We start from the raw sequence: 21,307 nt of genomic DNA on the forward strand, positions 1-21,307 counted from the left end.
TTAGCAAAATCTTATAGAAATATGTAAAAAAAAAGGTTTCAGTGCAAACTTTGTGCCGATTAAACTTTCGAGACCCTACTGGATGGTTGCTAAGGATCTTGTACCGATATCAATTGGATGTAAAGTTAAGATCCACTGGTAAATTTAGGAAAAAGCAAAGATATTTAAAAAATCTGCCACTGTTTCCATCTGGAGCTAGAAGGCCTTTTTACCAAGTCGTTTCATTTCTCATGTCTCATGTCTCAGGTATCAGGTCTCAAGTCTTTTGTGTCAGGTCAAGTCTCATGTCTCAGGTCTCATGCCTCATGACTTAAGTCTTGAGTCTCATGTCTTTTGACTCAGGTCTCAAGTCTCATGTTTCTTGTCTAAGGGCTCAAGTCTGATGTCTCTTTTCTCAGGGCTCAGGTCTCAAATCTCAGGTCTCAAGTCTCATGTCTCTTGTATCAGGTCTCAGTTCTCATGTCTCAAGTCTCAGGTCTCATGTCTCAAAAAGATTATAAGTGTTTTCCTTTGAAAAAAAAAATTCTCTCAAATACCGCGTAAATTAAAAAAAAGCGTAGAAAAAAAACGCATTAATTCCAGAAAATAAAGCCGCGTAAAAAGACCTTACTGTACTTACTTTCAATAAATGCGCGTTGAGTAACGTTGAGTTTCGAGGCTTTGAATACTTGAATTCATTTTTGAATTTAATATTTTGTACCTTCAGTGAACTTTTTTACACATATTTGGCTCCGATATAAAATATAGAGTAAGGAAACATTTTCAAACTGGTTTTCTTGTGAAGTGAAGATATGAATATGCACTGTTACCAACTCGGTAACATTGTTTTGTTTTTTCCTTATTATATTAATTGATGGGTTGGAGTTAGGTTAAACATTTATAAATAGCTAGCTAATGGCAACGCAACGGCGAATTCGAATTCGAGCCCGTGGTGGTCAGCAGCGCAGAACAAGGCGATAACGAAAACGCACATGGCCCGAAGCGTTGCGTATAAGCCGAACGTAACAACCACCCAAGCACGCGTTCAGAAAAAACGCACAAGTAAGCGAACATCGAGACTAGGAGGTTTCTTGGTGAGTCAAGACGGATCACCAAAGTTCTTGGTTCCCGGCAGCGATCGAAGGCAGACGTACCCAGAAAGTGCTCCGCAAAGTAAGGAGAATATCTAAACCGATCCGAAACAGTTCCATCGTTTAGATTAGCCAGACCTTGTGTGCCAACAAGACGAACGATCAGCCGTGCAGTGCGAGTTAACGAATAGTGTGTGGTAGTAGACCGATACGAAAAGTGTGCCAACCTATTCGCGCAACATCAACTAAACCCGTGCGTGCGAATCCAAGCAGCAGTGCACGAGGTGCGACCAACCGGAGAGAGACAGCCTCATCCAGCCTCGAGTGCGTTGTACCGCATTATCGCTTTCATCTCATCCCGTGGCCCAACCGCATACCGAGGTGCGCGCCTATTCGAAAGCGCGTGGTTGGTTTGCCCGTCCGAGCCGAAGAAGAGAGACAGAACCGCATCATCTAGCCGGTAGTGCGTGGTATCGCATTATCGCCTCCATCTCATCCCGACGATCGATCCAGCCGAAGACCGAGGTACGCGCCTGGTCCAAAGCGCGTGGTCGGTTTGCCAGCCATAGGAGAGAGACCGAACCGATCAACCGTTAGTGTGGTGCGTGGTACCGCGCCGCTCCTCCCGTTCCATCCAGGCGTCGCCCGTCCCGTGGCGATTCCTACGTTCGACCGAGTGGGCGATTTCCCCGCTACCAGCCCAACCCCCGTGTGCTTTCTACCCGAGATCGTGAATTCGCCGAAATACACCAGCTTTTATAAAGGTAACTTTTGTGTTAGGAATCCACCCATCCGAAAACTCCCCCAGCCTAACATACGCCCTGAGACCCAGGAACAAACGAGGCCTTGAGCGCCCAAACCCGTTAGTCCCCGTGGCTTTAGACCAGGGACTGGGTGTTGCTGGGCAGCCCCTTCTGGGCTGAACCCGTTCCTGGGGAAAAAGTAAAGTTTCAGCACATAATTGGAGCCGGCCACAGTAAGGTTTTGGAAATATGAAATATGAAATTTCATGATATGATGATATGCTATGATATTTGCCGTTAGTGAAAAATTGATAATGAATCATTAAGTAGAAAGGTTATTTGTTATTTGTTATTTATTTCTTATCAACGGATTACATGTTGATCCAAATGATTACTTAAAATTAAAATTAAAAACATAACATTAAGTCTAACTATGGGGTTCTCAAGGCCCGTATCACTTTTCTTCGGAAAACATCCCTCGAAACGTCGAAGTCAAAATGCACCGAGAAACGGTTGAACGATCTCATTGCGCCGATGAGGGCGCTGTTAGCTCCGTAATTGTTCATTCCAAAAGGAATGTACAACTGAAGATCCAGATTTCTAAGACCACGGGGTCGTACACTAAGCGGAATAGCCTCCACCCAGTAAGCGCGTCCTCTCAGAAATCGACAGAGCATGCAAAAAATTGAGAGTTGAGTCACCGAACTTACACTGAAAATCGAAAATACCCAAACTTGAGAACTGCCACCCGTCAAACCTGAGTTCGATATTGACAACTCATGTTTGTGAAAAAATCACAGCTTGAAAATAAGCCAAACTTGTCCTTCAAGCGGAGAACTGTTTTTTGGGGGGTTTTGTTGTAAGCGAATCTGATTCTGTTACCTCCATCGTGGCAGATTTTGGTTTGGGGGGGTAAGTTCAAAGCGAAGAACTGTTTTTTTGGGGGATAACTTTCATTCCCGCTTTATTCGCAGAAAGTCTCGCATATACGATGATGTAGCTACCTCTCTCAACAACTCTCCGGTGGTCGAGCGGTTAGCATCCTGAGATGGTAATCGCAGTGCCATTGCAGGTATGGGTGTAATTCTCGTACCTGCAGTAAATATTTTTGTTTTGATTTCCTTTTTATTGCGGTATTAGAGTTTGGGGAATGAGTTCTCCTTTAATAGCTTAACTTTGTGCTATGCCACAAATAGCCAAACCTGTAGGGAGGGAGTTTCATTCGGGTTGGCGGGGAAAGTTCTCAAGTTTGGGTATTTTCGAGGTTCAGTGTAGAATAAAACGGTTAACTTCGGCGACACTCCAAGAACGCAAATATTTTCATTCGGTTTGTCCTGCCGAGATACCTAGAGGCAACAAATACGAATGCGTACATGCGAAACCAGTTTGAATCGTACACTCGCACGGTGTGGTCGCATTTTGTCCCCGTGTCCCGTGTGTGCTTTCAATCGTAGCTGTCGACTTCTCAGGCAGGCGAACACGCGTCTCGGAGGGAAACATACAAACACGATTCGGATTGTGTTCGTTTGTTTCTCTGGAGGGCGTGTCTTAGCTTAATTCGTGGCACTCACCCTTCACCCAAGGCACGCGTATGGTGTGTTCCTCTCTAACGATGTGATGATGCAAAATCGCCAGAGAGATCGTTACGATCCCTCTGGCGATTTGAGTTACCTCTCTGCCGATTCAAATTTACCGGGCAGTAGCGTGGGACAGTCGATTCGCGATGTCAAGAGGTCGGCGACGAGTGAGGTACATGTTGCTTGTCTGCGGGCTTGAAGGGTATCGATATCTATGAGGCGGCATCGATTTTCGTAGCTAGGCAAGCGAAAAGGGTCTTGACCGTTCAGGTGTCTAAGAGCGTATCGCAAGAATCGCCGCTGAATAGCCTCGAGCCGATCGACACCGTTCTGGTAGTAGGGACACCGGACAGCTGATGCGTATTCAAGGATGGAACGAACGATGCTGCAGTATAGGCTTTTCAGGCAATACACATCCTTGAAGTCCTTCGCCACTCTAAAAATGAAACCGAGACTTCTGGATGCTTTGTCAATCACGTAGTTGGTGTGTGCCTTGAATTCCAGGCGCTGATCTAAGATTACGCCAAGATCGTTAACGTGGTTCACACGTGAGAGGGGTTCGTCTCCTAGGAAGTACTCCGCAATTAAAGGTTGCCGCTGACCAGAAAAGCTGATGACTGCACTTTTGTTGCGGTTCAATGGCAGGCAGTTAATGTCGCACCAATCAGCGAAGAGGTTGAATAGACATTGCAGAAAATTTATGTCGTCGAGGTCGTTTTTGGTGTAAAATAGTTTCAGGTCATCGGCATAGCAAAGTTTTGGGACGTCGAGGAGTGACAACACGTCGTTGAAATAAATTAGGAAAATGATCGGTCCTAGATGGCTACCTTGGGGCACACCAGAGGTGGCTGGGAGCTGCCTGGAAAAGGTGTCACCCGTTCGAACAATCAATTTACGATCGGTTAAGTAACTGCGGAACCAACCCAGTAGCGTACCGCAGAATCCTAAGCGTTCGAGTTTTCCGATGGCAATCTCATGGTTCACCTTGTCGTATGCAGCGGACAGTAGAGGGAAGAATGCTCTATCAAGCGAAGCTTGAAAAATGAGCCGAATAGGGGTCAGCAAAACAGGCATGAAACTTTTCAAAAAAGCAGCTGGTATCCCGTCCGGGCCCGTATAGAAGGAATTCTTGAGCTTCGCTGCTGCTTTAGAGATGACTGCCTCCTCGATTTCAATACCGTTTGTTGAAAAGCCCAATGGCGAAACGTTCCTGACAGCACTAGCTAAATGTTCTAGGGATGTTGAAGCTGAAGTGAAGATACTGGAAAATTTTTGGGCGAAGAGATCGCAGATTTCACGATCAGAGTTCGCCGTGATGCCGTCCAAAAACATGTTCGAAGGTATACCAGGTTCCTTACGCTGACTATTTACGTGTTTCCAAAACGATTTTGGGCAAGGTTACGTTGTACGCGACGTAGGTAGTTATGGTAACAACGTTCGCTGGCTTTTTTCTAAACGGAGTTAAGTTAAGTTGATAGTTCAAGCTCTGATACCCAGTCGATAGTTGCCAGAATGTGAGAGATGTCGTCGTAGTTAGCGTTTTTAAAGTCGAGGTAGAAGGTCGCTGGTTTTCCTACTGTAGCGTTCAGTTATTTCAAGTGATGCCAATAGAGCAGGGTGATGTGGGACTACTTTAACTAGCGGTGCAGGAGCGAGTTGGTTGATCGGTAAACGAGATCCATCATTGGCAAAGCAAAGGTCCAGCGTACGACCGTATTCGTTTGCCACACCGTTAATCTGGCGCAAGGTCGCTGTACTCAGGGAGTCCAATATATAACCAAAGGGGTAAAAGTGTATAAAAACTTAATTCGAGAAAACACGCCATAGAATTGTTGTGTTTGGCCATTTTTCGAACATTTGCAATTTTCTTTCAAACGTAAAAGTGTATATAAAATTTTACAAAAAAGTTTACCGTCACTGTTTAAAAAATCAATTACAATAACAATTTTTAAATTGTCAAAATTGTAAATCAAATCACACATTTTTCAATGTTTCCTGATTGGGGTTTGGTGAATGCTGACTACATATTATTTGTATGAAGAGCATTCAAGCGGACTCTAGTTTTAATGTGAGAAATTCTCTGAAAGCTTACTATCTTATCGTATCGTATCGTATCGTAAAAAATGACCGAAGCATATCAACATCACAATCCAAATTATACTTTTACAACAACTTTAACAGTTCACTCTCTGCCTTCGAGCCGACCAGTCGCATTTTAAGAGTGTGCTTATTTCGGATCTAAAAGGCAACTGATTTTTATTTGTTGGATGCGTGAGTCAGTGAAGCGGTGATGAGTCCTTCACCAGGAGACCATCCTGGGCGGACTGTCCCAGAATGGATGGACACGGAAAACCTGCGGGGGAGACTTTATTATATGTTTTTACGTGCTAAACCAGGTTATACGCTTCCCAAAAACCCGTTCGTGATTGGGAAATCAGTAGAGGAACACGCAGGAAAGGTGGAAGGAGGCTACTATGAAAAACGCAAATCATGGTATGTCATCAAAATTCGTAGCAAGGACCAAGGTAGGAAGTTATTCACTCTAACTGCGTTGAAAGATGGTACGCCCATCGAAATTGGTCGCCATCCAGAGCTTAATTCGCGAAAATTTGTGGTTTTGTGTAACGAAGTGGATGATATGACTGAAAAAGAAATAGAGGTTGAGCTTGCTCCCCAGAAAATAACAAATGTTCGTCGTATCACTAAGAAGACTGCTAGTGGCATCGTTAACACACCAACTCTGGTGTTGACGATTAATTGTACTGTTGTACCGGAATTCATAAATTTTGGATTACTAAGAGTTCGAACAAGGCCCTACTATCCGCAACCGATGTTGTGCCGGCAGTGCCTTACTTACGGCCACACTAAAGCAAGATGTCTTTATCAGATGGCGTGTGCAATTTGCTCTTCTAACCACGGAAGCGCAAATTGTACCTCAAAGGTGAAATTTTGCCGAAATTGCAAACAAAACCATTCTCCTACCGATAGGTCCTGTCCAATATGGGTTTTTGAATCTGCTGCTTTAAAACTCCAAACCGAAAAGGGAATAACGCTAACAGCCGCACGCAAAATAGTTGACAATAATAATTCCAACTCATCGTATGCCGACATCGTAAAGAAACAAATTGAAGCACACAATCTGCACCGAACAAAACAACCAGACCAGCAAGCGCCACAACGAGAAGTTCCGATCCAACAAGAAGAAAATCAACAGCAGCAGCAAACAAGCAAGGAGATAGCGAAGAGAGATCGCTTCACTGCAGCCACCGCAAACCCAATTCCCGTGTTGGATGCTGATTCCCCCCCTAGGAAAAGAATCACATCACAGCCGCCCCCTCCCGTGCCGACAGAAAATGTGGAAGACAATCGTCTACCCACAGTTGGAGACAACTGTCCAATTCTGACCCGTTCACGGAGTGCAAATCGCATCAAAACTCATCCTCATTCCTCATCCCTTCCTAAATCCTGACCTTCCGTCGATCCTCCCCCCACTTTTGCTTTGTATAATTGACCCCCGGCCCTATGAAACTTGTAAAAGTAAATGGCCTTCAATAAAGAACTATTTGAATTATTAAAACAACTTTAACCATTCGTAACATGAATACTAATTCCACAACTTCGTTCATCCATCCTAATTTAATAGCTTTTGCAAACTATGCAAAATATCGAAACTTGGCTCTGTAAATTTTTCCAATTTGTTATTGTTTATTTTTGTTGTTTATTTGTTTCCGGGCCTTTGATTTCAAAATTGTCGACCAAAACTTCAGGCAATATCAGTGCAGATCAATAGCAAAGAAAACTTGAACGAAAATTTAAATTGTATTTTAGGCTTCCACAAAACCTTGCATATTTATAGGACTTACTCAAAAAAATATCATTTTGTATTAATTTATTAAACAAAATTACAGGTCAATTTGATTTTTTTTGTTCGGTTTCACAAAAAAAAAAGATGAATAAATCCGAGTATTTATCAATAAAATCCGGGCAACCGAGCTGGATCGGACTTTACCCAAATTTTGTATTTAATATCCGTGCAAACCCGGATTAATCGGGCAACCTGGCAAGCTTAATCTAAAGTCTAAACTCTATGTGATCTACTCAAATGTTTTTTAAAGCGTTTTCAAAAATCTGCTTTTTTTTCGAATTCTACAAAACAATTTGTATGTTTTTTGGCCCACCAGCCAATTCCATTTCTGAAATTTGGCCCGCATGTTGAAAATGTTGGCCACCCATGGTCTAGTGTTCAGGATCGCCCCTGATGGTAGGATCGATAGCATCAGATATTTCTTTTATAGAATTAAAACGCACTCATTCTCAAAACATTACAACAACTTGAGTGGACTGTATAACGACTTATTACTAAACTATAATACCGACACAAACTCGTCCCTTTGGACTTCTGATTTAAACTATGGTCCCTTTTGGACCTCTGACTATGGCCATGCTGGCCTCTGACTTGGCCTCTCGGGCCTCCGACTTGTTACCATGATGATCTGTCTCCGATGATGGTTGGTTGCAAAATAGACCGAGTCAAGGATCGACGGTGGCTCGATCCTTCGGCAAATCTCTCCGTGTCCGAGGAAAACCGATGATTTTGGCGCGCATTACCGCCGTTAATGCGCGCAGCATCACCATGTTGCTACTGGGCCTTTTCTGGTGTTAGGGTGGTTCAACGGAGCTCTTCGTTCCAGAACATCTAGATTGTTACTCTTGATTAACCTTACTCTATTATCATTTCATGGGGGTTCATCATCAGCCAGACACGAATACATGAAACTTAGTGGTCTCCAGTTAGCACGACCTTTGGCGTTAATATTTAAACTTAAGAAAGTTTTCGACCTAACCAACGAATTATGTCGGCCACTGATTATTGTACAACTTTAGTCATTCGAATCTACATATCTTTTGAATACTATAAATGATCTCAAATGAGTCTTTTTTTTATTTCGTTTTTCTACAGGTCGTTGTATCTCCGGTTCTTGCGGGGCTAGCCGTAGCCATCGGTGTTCCGATCCTGCTGTTCTACGTATACGGAGTGGTTCCGGTTTCGCTGTGCCGGGCTGGTTGCGGGGAGGGAACCAAATTCGAATTCGACGAGGAAGAAGACAACGGATCCAGGAATCATGGTTGGTTTTCTGTTCCGGATGTCTGAAAACTTAGCACACTAAAGGTGTTTTGTTTAACTTTTCAGATGCCACCAGTGTAGACGCGGTGTCCCGCATTGGCGCCACCAGCATAGGAGAGGTCAGTCTGAGTGTGGCCAGCGGAAGCCATCTCGGGGTCAGCAGTCAACATTCAAACTTTGTTACCAACAATCCCTCGACGCGGGAATCGACCACTGCCTTGGCCGGCAGCATCACCGGGTAAGTTAACGGATTGTTTTTCTTAACTCACAAAAATCTTTTAACCGCTCTCAACTTGTAGCCATCGTCTGGAGGTGCAGGCCGACGTGAGCACCTCGGAAACGGCATCAGCCGTGACGTGCGTCAGCGAGAAGTCCGGCAACACCCTTAACGATACGGCATCGACCAAGGCCCTCGCCGGGTCGATTCTCAGCTACCGAGCCCAACAGATGGCCACCGATTCGGCCTGCTTCAGTGCTTCGGAGGATGGCGCCTCGGAACGGGTCCGGTTCGATAGTACCGTGTGCTACGTGATCGATGCCAGTTCGTCCGGTACCGGAACTACCACCGGATCGAGTGGTGTCGGTGCGACTGGCGGAGGCAGCATCGGCGGCGGCAAGAAAGAGTCCTGTGATATTTGGTACACGGTTTCGTTGGATCAGGTAAGTTGGTACACCTTTGTGTATTTCTTCTAGTAAGTTAAAACGACTCTATTATCCACAGGACACAACGGCGGACAAAACCAGCCTCGGAAGTGGCCGTTCGTTTCGCAGCTCGGAGCGCTCATTTCGTGACGATTTCGACTCGACCAGTCTCTCGTCGTCAAACAACAATAACAGCAGCAACATATTGGGCCTGGGAGGCATTGGGGCTAGCAACGTGGTGCTAAGCAATCCGGCCGGCGCCAGCAGTAGTAGCCTGTCGTCATCGAACGCACCTGCCGCCGGAAGTGGCAAGCATCAGCGTATGGGCACGTTCGGGACTCGAATTCCCAAGCTAGGATCGGCAAGCCATCGGACACTGTCGATGGATAGCAACACCGGATCGTACAATATTCCGGAGAACGTTAGCTTAGAGCAGGAAGAGTTGGAGGAACAGGAACAGGCAGCGGCTGCCATGGACTCATCGCCAAAATTGCAACTTATCCCGGACGGATCCAACGCTGGCAAAACGTCAGACGAAAAGTCCCGCACCGAGGCAAAGTCAAGGACGTATATTTTAAGGAATCTTTTTTTCGCAGCTCAAACCGACAACCCCGGAACCAGTGGGTTCCGCAATGAGCCTCCCGGTTCCGGAAGTAGTAGCACTTCCGGAAGCTCATCCCAAGCGTAGGGCAATGAACCTGAAAAATTGATGTTGGCATTTATCGAACCTTTGGGGTAGAAGAGTACAGTGTTTCGCTGTTGGCTGTTAGTTTGTTTGCTGAACTGTAAATCGAAGCATACATATTTTGAAAGATGCATTTTGAATGCTCTTCTTTAGATGAAATGTTAAAGCTTGTTTTCGAGTTTTAGGTAACCTTTATTCATTCGCTGCTTATAACTTGGGCTATGCCGAAACATTGTTATTTTAATATAATTTTTCTTTCCTAACAAGCAACAGCGAAATATTGCACTTTGAAAACACGCTAGACAACAATTGTATTATTTTACTGCAGCTTTTAAAGATAATTATTAAACTCCAAGCGGGAAATTTACCTATACAAGAGGCGATCAGAATATGTATTTATTCTTTCGAAGTTGAAGTCCTATATTGAAACTGTTACGCCAGAAGCACATCGATAATATAATTAATACATCAGCAGAAACTAAGAAAAGACTGTCCAGTAGTAAACCAGATTAAAAATCAGAGAATACCGATGCCGGAGCAGAGGGAAACGAATGCCTATACACAACTCTAGTGAAAACAATCCACGGTCACGAACGGATGCACGTCGCTGTTAGGGTTAAGTCTTAGTTCGTTTTTTTCTTCTGGCAGATCGGTAGATAAAAATTTGCAGATGATTCAAGAAACGAAAATAAAACGCGAATGAACTTTGCTGTGTATGCAGATTACATTGAAAAGATTTGGTTGTAACCGCAACCGACATGAGACATTTATACCTTTTAGCCAAATATAGAATTTGAAGAACAAACAAATTTAACGCATAAGTCTTTTGAAACAAAACAAAAAAAAACACATTCTAGAGATACGTTATTATATATTAACAATTATACATTTCCGTAGTAGTCAATTCTCAAAATTCTATCCAAAACCGATCATCAGACTAAGTGTACCAAGATGGAACATATGAATGAATTCTTTTCCGAAAAAAAATCAAGATTTTATACATGAACTCAAACACGAACTGTGGATGACGGAGACGTTTCGTACTCGTTCTCGTATCTCCGACAGAGCTAACAGTCGATATGAATACGATATGCAAGTAGATCGAGGACACCACAATATCCGAGACAGTTGTTTTTAATTTAATTTGTTTTTCTTTCCAATTTTACTGTAACTTGTGCTACTCGGTCAGTGTTCGAGAATTGTTACACAAACATATAAAAAAACAGACTAAAACACAAATCCGTGATGATGTAATAGAACATGATAAGCTCTGAGATGTTTGAATAAAAATAAGTAAAAAAAACCCGGGGGAAATAATCTGTTTTGATGACCATCCTGATGAACAATTGGAAGCGCCAGCTAGCGTGCTACCATTGGGTCAGGGAATTTTTTAGTTCCAGGCAGGCTTCGGACGACTCCTGAGGTGTCACTCATAAGTGCAAGAGCGAAGCTTCACAAAGAGGAGTGGAACTCACGCTCTTGTGAGCGCTAAACCACACACACTCTGCTCATGCGCTTCCCGAAAAATAAATGTTCGACACTCACTTACATGAGTGATGTGTGCTCCGCCAGTGTAGCTCTTAGAGCGTGCTCTAAGGGAAATCAAGTGTGTTTTTAGGAAACCGTCCTTCCCATCATGTGCATAGCAAAAAAGACGTTCAATAATGGAATTCTTTAGGCAGCGCTTTGAAAGCAAAGCGTGCAAGCGCATGGTGCCGAGGTTCAAATTCCCATGGTTTAATGATATTTATGCAATGTAAAGTAATCGTTTACAGCTACTCAATAACATATATCTACATAATTATGACAATAGATGAATGGAGAAAATTTCATTATCAAATTAAAAAAAAACTTGTACGTACATTTTGATAACTGTTTGATGCTTGACTTAGAAATTGCATAAAACGTCTGGCACTGCCATTTTTCAGATCTCTGGGGGATTCATATGAAATATTTAAGAATTTCACAACTCGCTGAAAATCACATGTTAAATTCATAATGCATATTAAACTTATTTTTTCACTAGAGTTGTTTTTTCCATGAGGGGTTTCCCAAAATATTTAAAATATATATGTATAAAATACAACTTCAGTTCTAACGACAAATAACACCGAGTTTCTAGCAAAATGGAAAATTGACCAAAAAGATAAGAATAACAATTTTCCGAATAACAAAATGAGCTACATTTTTTTGCAATTTTGTTTTGAACTCTGTGTTATCTATCCATCTTGTTAACTTTTTGGGAATTTCTGGATAAAATTGATAAAACTTGGGTCATTTTTGAGAAAGTTAAAAAAAACTTAGCATGCGTCAACATTAGACTGAGTCTATTTGAAGTCATTTTCGAATTACCAAAACCCTTCGTTGCCGAATTTTAAGGAAACGATTACGAGGGAAGTTTAATTTTCAGGTTTGTATGGAAAAAAAATTACATTTTGTACGAAAAAAAGAAAAGATTTCTCGTTTCAAGGCCTCTATAAAATAAACAAATCAATCAAACAAACAAAAAGATTTCTTTTCTAACTCTTGATCTGTTTCATCTAATCTTTTTTTCCAATTTATAAAATCTCTAAAGGAAATTTTCCGCTGAATAACTTTGTCGAGGCTCTTGAAGTGGACCCTGAAATATTTAACAATGCATCTTATAATGGGTTAAAAAAATTGGAATAAATCGTCTTCATTTCAAACAGGTTCGAATAATTGAACACTTTACGCAATGTTAGATTTAGAAGTATGCTTCACACAAATCTTAGCTTTTAAATCACGTGACACTATTTGGTTGGAGTGAAAATAAACCGAAAATGCGTCGTAAAAATAAGCGTAATTTTAATGAAGAAATATTTTCTATACAAAATGAAATGTTGATTGCTTCTCAAATATATTTATACACGTTAGGGTGGCAGCCTAATGGGTCATGTCGAAAACATTTTGGGGATTGGCCCAAAAAAATGACCTCTGCAAAATTTTAACTCATTCTTACTTTAAAAAAAGACTTATCTTATCTTAACATAAGACTTATAAATGCAAAAAACGTCGAAATCCTGTTGAAATGTAGTAAAATAATTTTTTGCCAAAAATTGACCTCAAAATTTAAAAAATCACGTAAGGGGAGGCGAAAGGAAATCGAGAAAATCGAAATTATCTTGTTAATACCATATGATTTAGATATGCATGAAATTTGATGCTATCCCGAAAAATCCCAAAAAATTGTTCGTTTATTCGGGTGTGAGTAAACCAAATATCTAGCTTCGCGAGAATTATCATCGGCATCATGTAACAGCGGGGTTAGATGCATCATTTGATTACTACAGCCCTGTTTTATTTTTAATTTTATATAATGTAATCAAGTTATCGTTTAATGCCTGCAAAATGATGATGACATAATTTCTCACATCTTAAGTTAGTATTTTAAAGTTTTTCATTTTCATTCAAAATATTAAAAAATCTCCAATACATGTACATATTTTAACATTCATTGATGTCGTAAAATGCTTTCCCAAGTATAACGGATTGGCTTAATGATATCACCTACAACCTTTTTTCTGGTTTAATCATTCTGTAACTGTGGATATAAAAATATTTTTCGAGCAATCTCCAATTTTTTTTAAATAATTTTTTTTATAATTCAATTGCCTGTCTGGGGTTACATGCAACAAAATGCAAATCGAAGAGACACATTGTAAATCTCGTTTCCATGTGCTGGAATGTGATTGTTTTGTATCAAGCGTTTGTCAGTATTGAAATTTGATTCATTTAAACATTTAATTTTATGATTTCAGCTAGTAGAATTTTTTTTAGTATTTTTTACCCCTTAATGTATACAGCATCCTTATGTTCACAAAAAAATAAAAAACTAGTTTCTACAGATCCTAAATTCACTGCAATTGGTGTTTTTATGCGTAATAGTTTTTATGGCATCAAAAATTTATCCAAAACAATACATTTATATACGTTTTCATTAGATTTTTCATTTAAAACTAAGTTTGTTGCAAGTTAACCCTTTTTCTAAGTGTAGTGAAAATCGAATGTTTTTTGAAAATTAAGAATAACTGGAAAAACCAATAATTTTTCTGACTACGCCAATTTGATATCCCATCAAACTTTAAACTTTTGATGCATAAAGGTTATTATTATCTGTGGACGTGGATTATTTAGAAGCCACTTTAGCTGAAAAGTGTAGCATGTTGCCCCCAGTTGACGGTATGTTATTATTTTGAATTTTGTTAAAAAATAACATAATTTACCGAAACAATTAAGCGTTTTTCAAAAACGCATATATGGTTCAAAATTGTAGCCCATAACTATTGTTAGTCACATAGAAGTCCGTTACAACGACTTGTTTCTGGCAAACATTTTTGGGCATTCTTCGCTAGTATATGCTAGTAGGTATTGATTATATTTCACGAATTTCAACAATCTAAATCCAAAACAAAAATCTTGTTGATAACACCAACTAAAATCAACTTCCAGTGTTCAATCAGCACCACTATACTCCAGATGACTTATACTACCTTTACCACCGTGGGGGAGCAATTTAGTTTCACCCGCTAAAAAACTTTCGGATCGGTTCTAAGCGTGACTTGTTTGGTTTGTTGTTTGATAGAGACTTATATTTAACCAAAGTGTATAAGAATATATTGTTCTCATCTATTCCGGCCATATGTTATTATCTTTTTGATTCATCTCCCAAAAAAACAGCTAGATCAAACCAAAGCAAACAGCACCATCAATTAGTTACTTGGACGCACATTGCGTACTCTTTAGGAGTACTCTTTAGGAGACGCTCTTATAGAGCGCTCATTTCAATTTTGAGTGTTTTGTGAGTGACGAAAAACGCTCCCTGTGTGTATCGTCACTCCGCTCCAATGGACCACTCTTGCTCCGCTCACAACCAAATTTAAAGAGCGGAGCTGATTTTTACACCGCTCTTGTTGGGCTCTGAAAAGAGTCCGAAGCCTGGTTCCAGGTGACGCCATTTGGAAGTTCTATGCACCAAGGATGACCTTCAGATTTAAACTGACCCCCTTTAACAAATCCATCCCTTAGATGTAAACAAAAAAATGATGTGATTTTTCAAATTCTTATGTGTATGTAGGTGATCTATATTCTTGAAGGCCATCCACTTTATAAAAGAATTTTCGTGCCGTGACATACAAAAGAACAAATTACAGGGGAAAAACGATACAAAAAGGTGATCAAAATTTTTTACGACAAAACGAAGCGTTTTAGACTTATAGTGTCTTAGGGACATTTTACCTGCATTACAAGTTACTTTTAAATGAGCTTTTGATCAAAGTGTTTAAATCACCTAGTAGTGAGATAGAAAAATTATTAGAGAGCTGTCATGTCTTCAGCAAGTTTTCAGATTGTAAGAAGTGTGGTAATTTTGTTCAAGACGTCAACATCGTAGAAGCTCACCATAAAGAGTTAGAAGGGTTCAAAAGGGTTTTCAGTTTTTTAACGAAATTTTTCAGGCAGAGCTTATACGTGCAAAGAATGTTCAAAAGAGTTTTAAGTCACTTAAAATGAGACAGTTTTGAAGAATATACTTAATAAAAATATTTAGACTGAATAAGATATATTAAAAAAAAAACTAAGAAAAAAGAGCTGTTTTCATACAACTGTGTCTTTCCAGTTCGGGTGAGTTCGGTTAATGATTTGATTGCATTATAATCAAAAAATAACTCTTCTATCTCACTACTAGGTGATTTAACCACTTTTATCAATAGCTCATTTTAAAGTATTTGTAATGTAGGTAAAATGTCCCGAAAATACTGTAGGACAATTTTGATTAGTTTTTTTATCGTTTTCCCTTGTATGCGTGGGTCAGATTTAGGAATTAGGAGAAGGTTGGAAGGGATTTTTGGATGCAATGGAAAGATTTGAAAAGAAGCACAATATTTCGATTGGAAAAGCATCCTGTTGAGTGGTAAATCAGTTTTTGGGTTTGTTGTTGTTCATTTTTACGGTTCAGTAGGTGCGGTGTATTTTCTTTATTTCTGTTTTTCTTTATCTGCCGGTTAAAGTTATCATTATGAAACTTTACAACCTTAGCATTTCAACAATTCTACGGGCGACATCCAGTGTGATAAAATGCTCGGTTTACGCTCTAAGAACCGCAGTTTCATATACACGAGGTATTTTTTATCAAGCGAAGAAATTCTTTTTTGTTCTTTCCAGAAAAAAACCTTATATTCAGTTTTAGTTCACATTTTCGTTTCCTAAAAAAATCTTACTCAGTTTTATTTTAAATTTCACTTTAGATAATTATGTTTCATATATGCGGGCTTCTCGTTCACATTAACGCAGTTGGAGCTGAACGTTGGAAAACGTACCAGCGATGGGTAGCAATCATGTTTCCAAATCATTCGAGTGTTTTCACCTAATAACTCACTCACATTGTTCTGATATAAGTTACACTAGAATTTAGTTATACAATTTTACATATTGCAGCCTTTTATTTGTCAAACACAAAACAAGTTTCTTGTGTGTTATACAATTATACAATTACTCGCACTTTATTTCAAAGCGATGAAAATAAGCTTCTCTAAAGCTGGAGTCTGAATCTAATGTTTTTTTTTGTTATTGATTTTAATATTTTTTTAATTAAAGTGAAAACATTCGCGGCTCCAAATCTGAATGTTTAAATTCTTTTAAAGCGCCATGCAGAAACTGTCGACTTTCAACGATGAAAGTAGCTGCTGAGCTGAGTTTTATTTTATTTTTTTATTTTTTTGCTCAAGCTAAGCACTAGCATATTGTACTTGTAAAAATAACTTAAGACACGCCCAAATCGCTTCGAACTCGGTAACGATCCGAATAATTGAGTGATGAATAGGATTTTTGGGCCCTAGAGCATGCACGGATGACGGGTGAACGGGTCGCCTTTCTGTCTTATTGTATATTAACGGAACTTGACGATATGGGTTTAATGTGATGAAAACTCCGTGATTCCGGTGCATTCTATGTCTGCACCTTTCGCGTGGAAACAAAACTATACAATAGGATGTTCCTCTGTCCAGCAGTAGTTTTAAAACCATGTGTTGTGGTTCCTTTTAAAAGTTTTTCATTTCGCACGAATTGTTGACATGTTCGTGCGAAGCTTTTCACACAAATAACACACGATGTTTAACAGGGCATGACACCAATGACACTATTGTAATATATCGATTTGTTGACATAGGTTTGTTATAAATTCCGAATTTCACGTTGCTATCCTTTGTATTGAAAATAAGCAGGTCGAGAAAGAGAAGATTTCCATCAACAATGAATTATGTACATACACTGATTGTTCAAAAGCTCGAGTATCTGTGGGAAATAACGTTTTTTTCAGTTTCGGAGATGTCGCTCCTAGAATGTTTTCCCTTTTTTGTGTTCAGCTAGGAACTTATTCATGAAAAATACCTACGTCGCGTGTTATTTGTGTTGCAAAAGTTTATATGTTTAGCACAACCACCAAAATGAACAAAGCTTTGAAATGAATAAAAAATCATGATTTTGTGTTTTTTCAAACTAATCTCTAAAAGTTTTCTTAAACATTCCTTTGTTTAATTAATACATGAAACAATAACGGGAGGTTTAAATTTGGATTGAAGTAAGTAACCACTCAATTTAATAGAGATAATTGAATCGATAGGGAAACCATAATTCAGGAATATCTGTGACCGGCTTTCCACAAAAAAAAAACATTTGAATTCATATTAGTAGATTATCTGCGTTGTCGATCGATTGCTTCCGGCCGAGTTTGACGTGATAGCTTCTTCCAGATTGGAATCGAGCTTCCGATAAGCTGCGGTATGTTTGCGACCATTTTTGGAGAAACCTCCGCGGCTGGTACCATTGGATCGTCGCCCTTCCAGCACCAGCGCCAGCAGTTTTGATTTGTTATGATAGCCCACGTAGCAAACGACGCAGGCAAACATAGCAAACATGAAGTAGCTAAAAAAGTTCGAATCTGGATCCTCAAAGAACGGATCTTTGAGCTGTTCGCTCCGTATATCTTCTTGGTGGCGTTCTGCAGAATCCTGTTCCAGACTGATACGGCCATCCTCTTTTCCGGATGGTTGTTCGGGTGCTTCCTGCCTAGACTCGACCACCGGTGAGCTATTTTTTTCTACAGCCAGATCCTGATCATCTTCATCGCTATCATCCATATTGAAGTTCATACCAGAATCATCCAGGTTTTCATCGCCTACAGCCTTTTCATTGCCTGGTTCCTTTTCACTGTCTAATAGATTTACATCGCCATCTATTTCATTAATATTTTTTTTGTTCTGCTCTTCCAGGTCATCCTTCGCCGGATCGCCAGTCTCGTTTTCGATTGGGTTAACTGCTTGAGGTTCCTGTTGGCCCTTCGCTGCTTCGCCAGTCTCGTTTTCGAGCGGATTAACTGCTTGAGGTTCCTGTTGGCCCATAACGATACTGGTGGTAGTAGTTTTCTTCTTGGTATCATCTGCTTTATCTTTATTATTGTCTAAGTCCTCATGAGGAGTTTCTGGAATAGATTTGATAGCGGATTCTTGTACCTTAGTTTCCGTTAGACGATCTCCTGAAAAAAAAAGTCAAACCATGATCAACTAAATTTACTCAATGCAATAGGACATTTTTCACATTTACCATTCTTTTCTGAACCTGTTTCAACCTTAGCAATTGGTGCCAATGCTGGTGGTATCACGACATTTGCGGCTTTCTGTTCTACGGTCAACTTTTGTTCTGTCTGGTGCAGTAAAAGCTGTCTGTAGCCCCACAACAGTACCTGACACAGAGGCTTCACAACCACCTGGGGATCGTCCACGCTTCCGATTTCTTCGCTACATCTGAGACTGCAAATCGAGGAGCGCTGCAGATTGGCCATCTCCAGGTGCACCGGTTTAGCCATATTTCGCACCTTCGAATAATTTGTGTAAGCTTGCAACACGGGCGTAAGATTGTCGCAGAAATTTGCCGGATCGACATTCGATTTGGCTTCATCGGCCAGGTATTTGTTGATTTCGTCGGCCGTTTGGTTGTATATAGCAAGCTGGATCGCAAGACTGCGATAGGCATTGCATATAGACTTTTCCTGTTAGAATGAGAGATCATATTATTGCACATACTAGAAAAACTGTGTTACAGAATTATTTTAAGAACTACAATAAGCTAAACTATCCAACCTTTAGATCGGGGTTTCTTTTAAAAATCATATGACTATAAATGAGAGGTTTTCGTATAATTCATTTGTGATAAGAAATATTGCAGTTTTAAACCGAGGAAAACCCCATAAAGTCTATGCATACAAAACTATGTTAATGGTGTCCACGATTAAATTGCCACACTATGAAATCGCTCTAACTTTCTAACCGTTGGGAAGAATTTAATAAAAATTTGTATGGATTTAGTTCATAGTGTTTTGTTTACATCCTGCAAGTTTTAAAGTCCTGTGATCAAAATTCGCAGAAATGGAGTCGGAAGAACAGCTCGTGCGTGAATTCCACGGTGTCGCGAGTGATTAAGCGGTTCGAGGAACGATTAACAACCGAACGGAAGCCCAGAAGTGAAGGAAAAAGTATTGCGTACAACACCAAAAATCACAACCGCTTAGTTGAAGCCTTCAACCGAAAACCGAACGCCTTCGTTCGGGATGTGGCTAAGAAGCTGCACCTAAGCCGAAGTTTTGTCCAGAAGGCCAAAACAAAGGCTGGACTTCGAACGTACAAGGTACAAAAGGCCCCTAATCGCGACGAGAAGCAGAACAAGTCCGCCAAAACCCGTACCATAAAGTTTGATAACAGTTCAAATAAGTCTACTATTTGACTATCGAACAAAGAATGAATTTATTTTCTTCATTTTCACATGACATAAATTTCCATGTTACTGCGATCAGGCTGCTAACATGTCTCCCTTCTATCTCCGGAACACCAGGTAAGGCTCGAGACGGGAGGGCATCCGGACGGTTCGTTGGGGCCTGACCCGTTCAGGAACGCTTGAAGATTGGTCGTCTGCTTGATGTGTTTCTTCTGCATCTACGAACTCTTCACTGCGAGTAGGGCTTTGTGGCTCAAGGGTGTCCTCGAAAACAACAGATGAAGAATCTGATGTACCCTCGGATTGTTGGACTGGATGTTCAACCAGTAGTGGAATCGCAAGATCTTGAGCTTCGGTAGTGTTGGAGCCACGGATTGAGATGATAGACCAAACATGTCCACCAAAATATTTAGTGGAGAGCTTGGATTGGTGGTGTCTTGATTATCGTTGAGCCGAGGTTTCAATTGATTGACATGGGAGCGAATCAGCTTTCGTCGGCCATGCCAGGAATCCAGGAGCACGTTGTAGGTAACGCTGCCGATTGCCTCAATCACATGTCCAGGAACCCATTTCCAGCTGTTGGCTTCGTGAATTTTGGCGTAAACCTCGTCATCAACCTTGAAACGTCGAGAGGGAAGCGTAGGAACCTCAACGTCTTCTTCGAGTTGGAGGGATGCGATTATGAAATCTTCATCCGGCTTGGTGTGGCTACTGATCAGACGGGATAGAATGTCTGCATATCCGAATTGATTGGTGGATACGTACTTGATGTCAAAATCATAGCACAGGAGAGTGAGCGCCCAACGTTGGAGACGATTTGCTGTATGTAATGGAATGCCCTTCTTGGAACCAAAAAATTCGGAGCAAGGGCTGGTGATCCGTCTGCAAAGTGAACCGTCGACCGAGCAGCATGCGATGAAATTTGGTAACCGCAAAAATAAGACTGAGTCCTTCTTTTTCGATCTGGCTGTACCCGACCTCAGCTGGCGTAAGCGTTCGGGAAGCATGAGCGATTTCCTTGAGAGAACCATTTTTTGTACGGGATTTTCATCCTCTGGGATGATTCATCCCTATTGAAAGAACCATCCGGAAATCGATGCATAATGACGGCACCAATTCCGGATTTCGACGCATCAGCAGCAAGGATTATGTCCAAACTCGGATCGTAGTGGGTCAGCAGCAGATCTGATTGGAGTATTGTCTTGAATTTCTCGAAAGCTTGTTGGCATTCTTGAGACCAGATAAACTTGACGTCCTTCTTCAATAGTGCATCAAGAGGGCTTTTTTTTTTTTTTTTTTTTTTTTTCTGGGGATTTTCAACCAATAGGCTGATTCATCCCTAATCCGTACGTGACTTGTTTTTTTTTTTTTTTTTTTTTTAACATAAAAATAGGGAAAAGGATAGAGCTGATAGAGAAGATCTTATGGCTTTGCTGGTTTTATATTCTTATAATATTGAAAGGATAGGGAAAGATAGTGCACACGTTTTTGTTAAATTTGAGGGAGAAGGTTGGTAATCTTTAGAAAGTCTAGTAATTTTTGCTCTTCATCTGGACAATTTGAAAGAATTTGTCGAAGATTGTTTGCTAGTTGACTTAGCTTTCTTTGCTCGTCATATATAGGGCAGTTAACAAGGATGTGTTAAATAGATATAACACAGTCACAACACGGACAAACTGGGG

At 40.5% G+C, this 21,307-nt stretch overlaps 1 protein-coding gene across 1 annotated transcript; it reads right to left on the minus strand.

The window, feature by feature from the left end:
- Window positions 1-16,414: 16,414 nt before the first annotated feature.
- On the minus strand, window positions 16,415-18,914 carry LOC129740556 (trans-Golgi network integral membrane protein TGN38-like). The gene is made up of 2 exons (XM_055732260.1): window positions 18,459-18,914; window positions 16,415-18,390 (listed from the first exon to the last, which is right to left on the minus strand). Exons 1-2 carry the CDS (start codon window positions 18,718-18,720, stop codon window positions 17,543-17,545), a joined length of 1,110 nt encoding a protein of 369 aa, XP_055588235.1. The 5' UTR covers window positions 18,721-18,914; the 3' UTR covers window positions 16,415-17,542.
- Window positions 18,915-21,307: the final 2,393 nt, after the last annotated feature.

The sequence above is a fragment of the Uranotaenia lowii genome, chromosome 1 (assembly GCF_029784155.1).
Source record: "Uranotaenia lowii strain MFRU-FL chromosome 1, ASM2978415v1, whole genome shotgun sequence".
Classification (NCBI taxonomy): Eukaryota; Metazoa; Arthropoda; class Insecta; order Diptera; family Culicidae; genus Uranotaenia; species Uranotaenia lowii.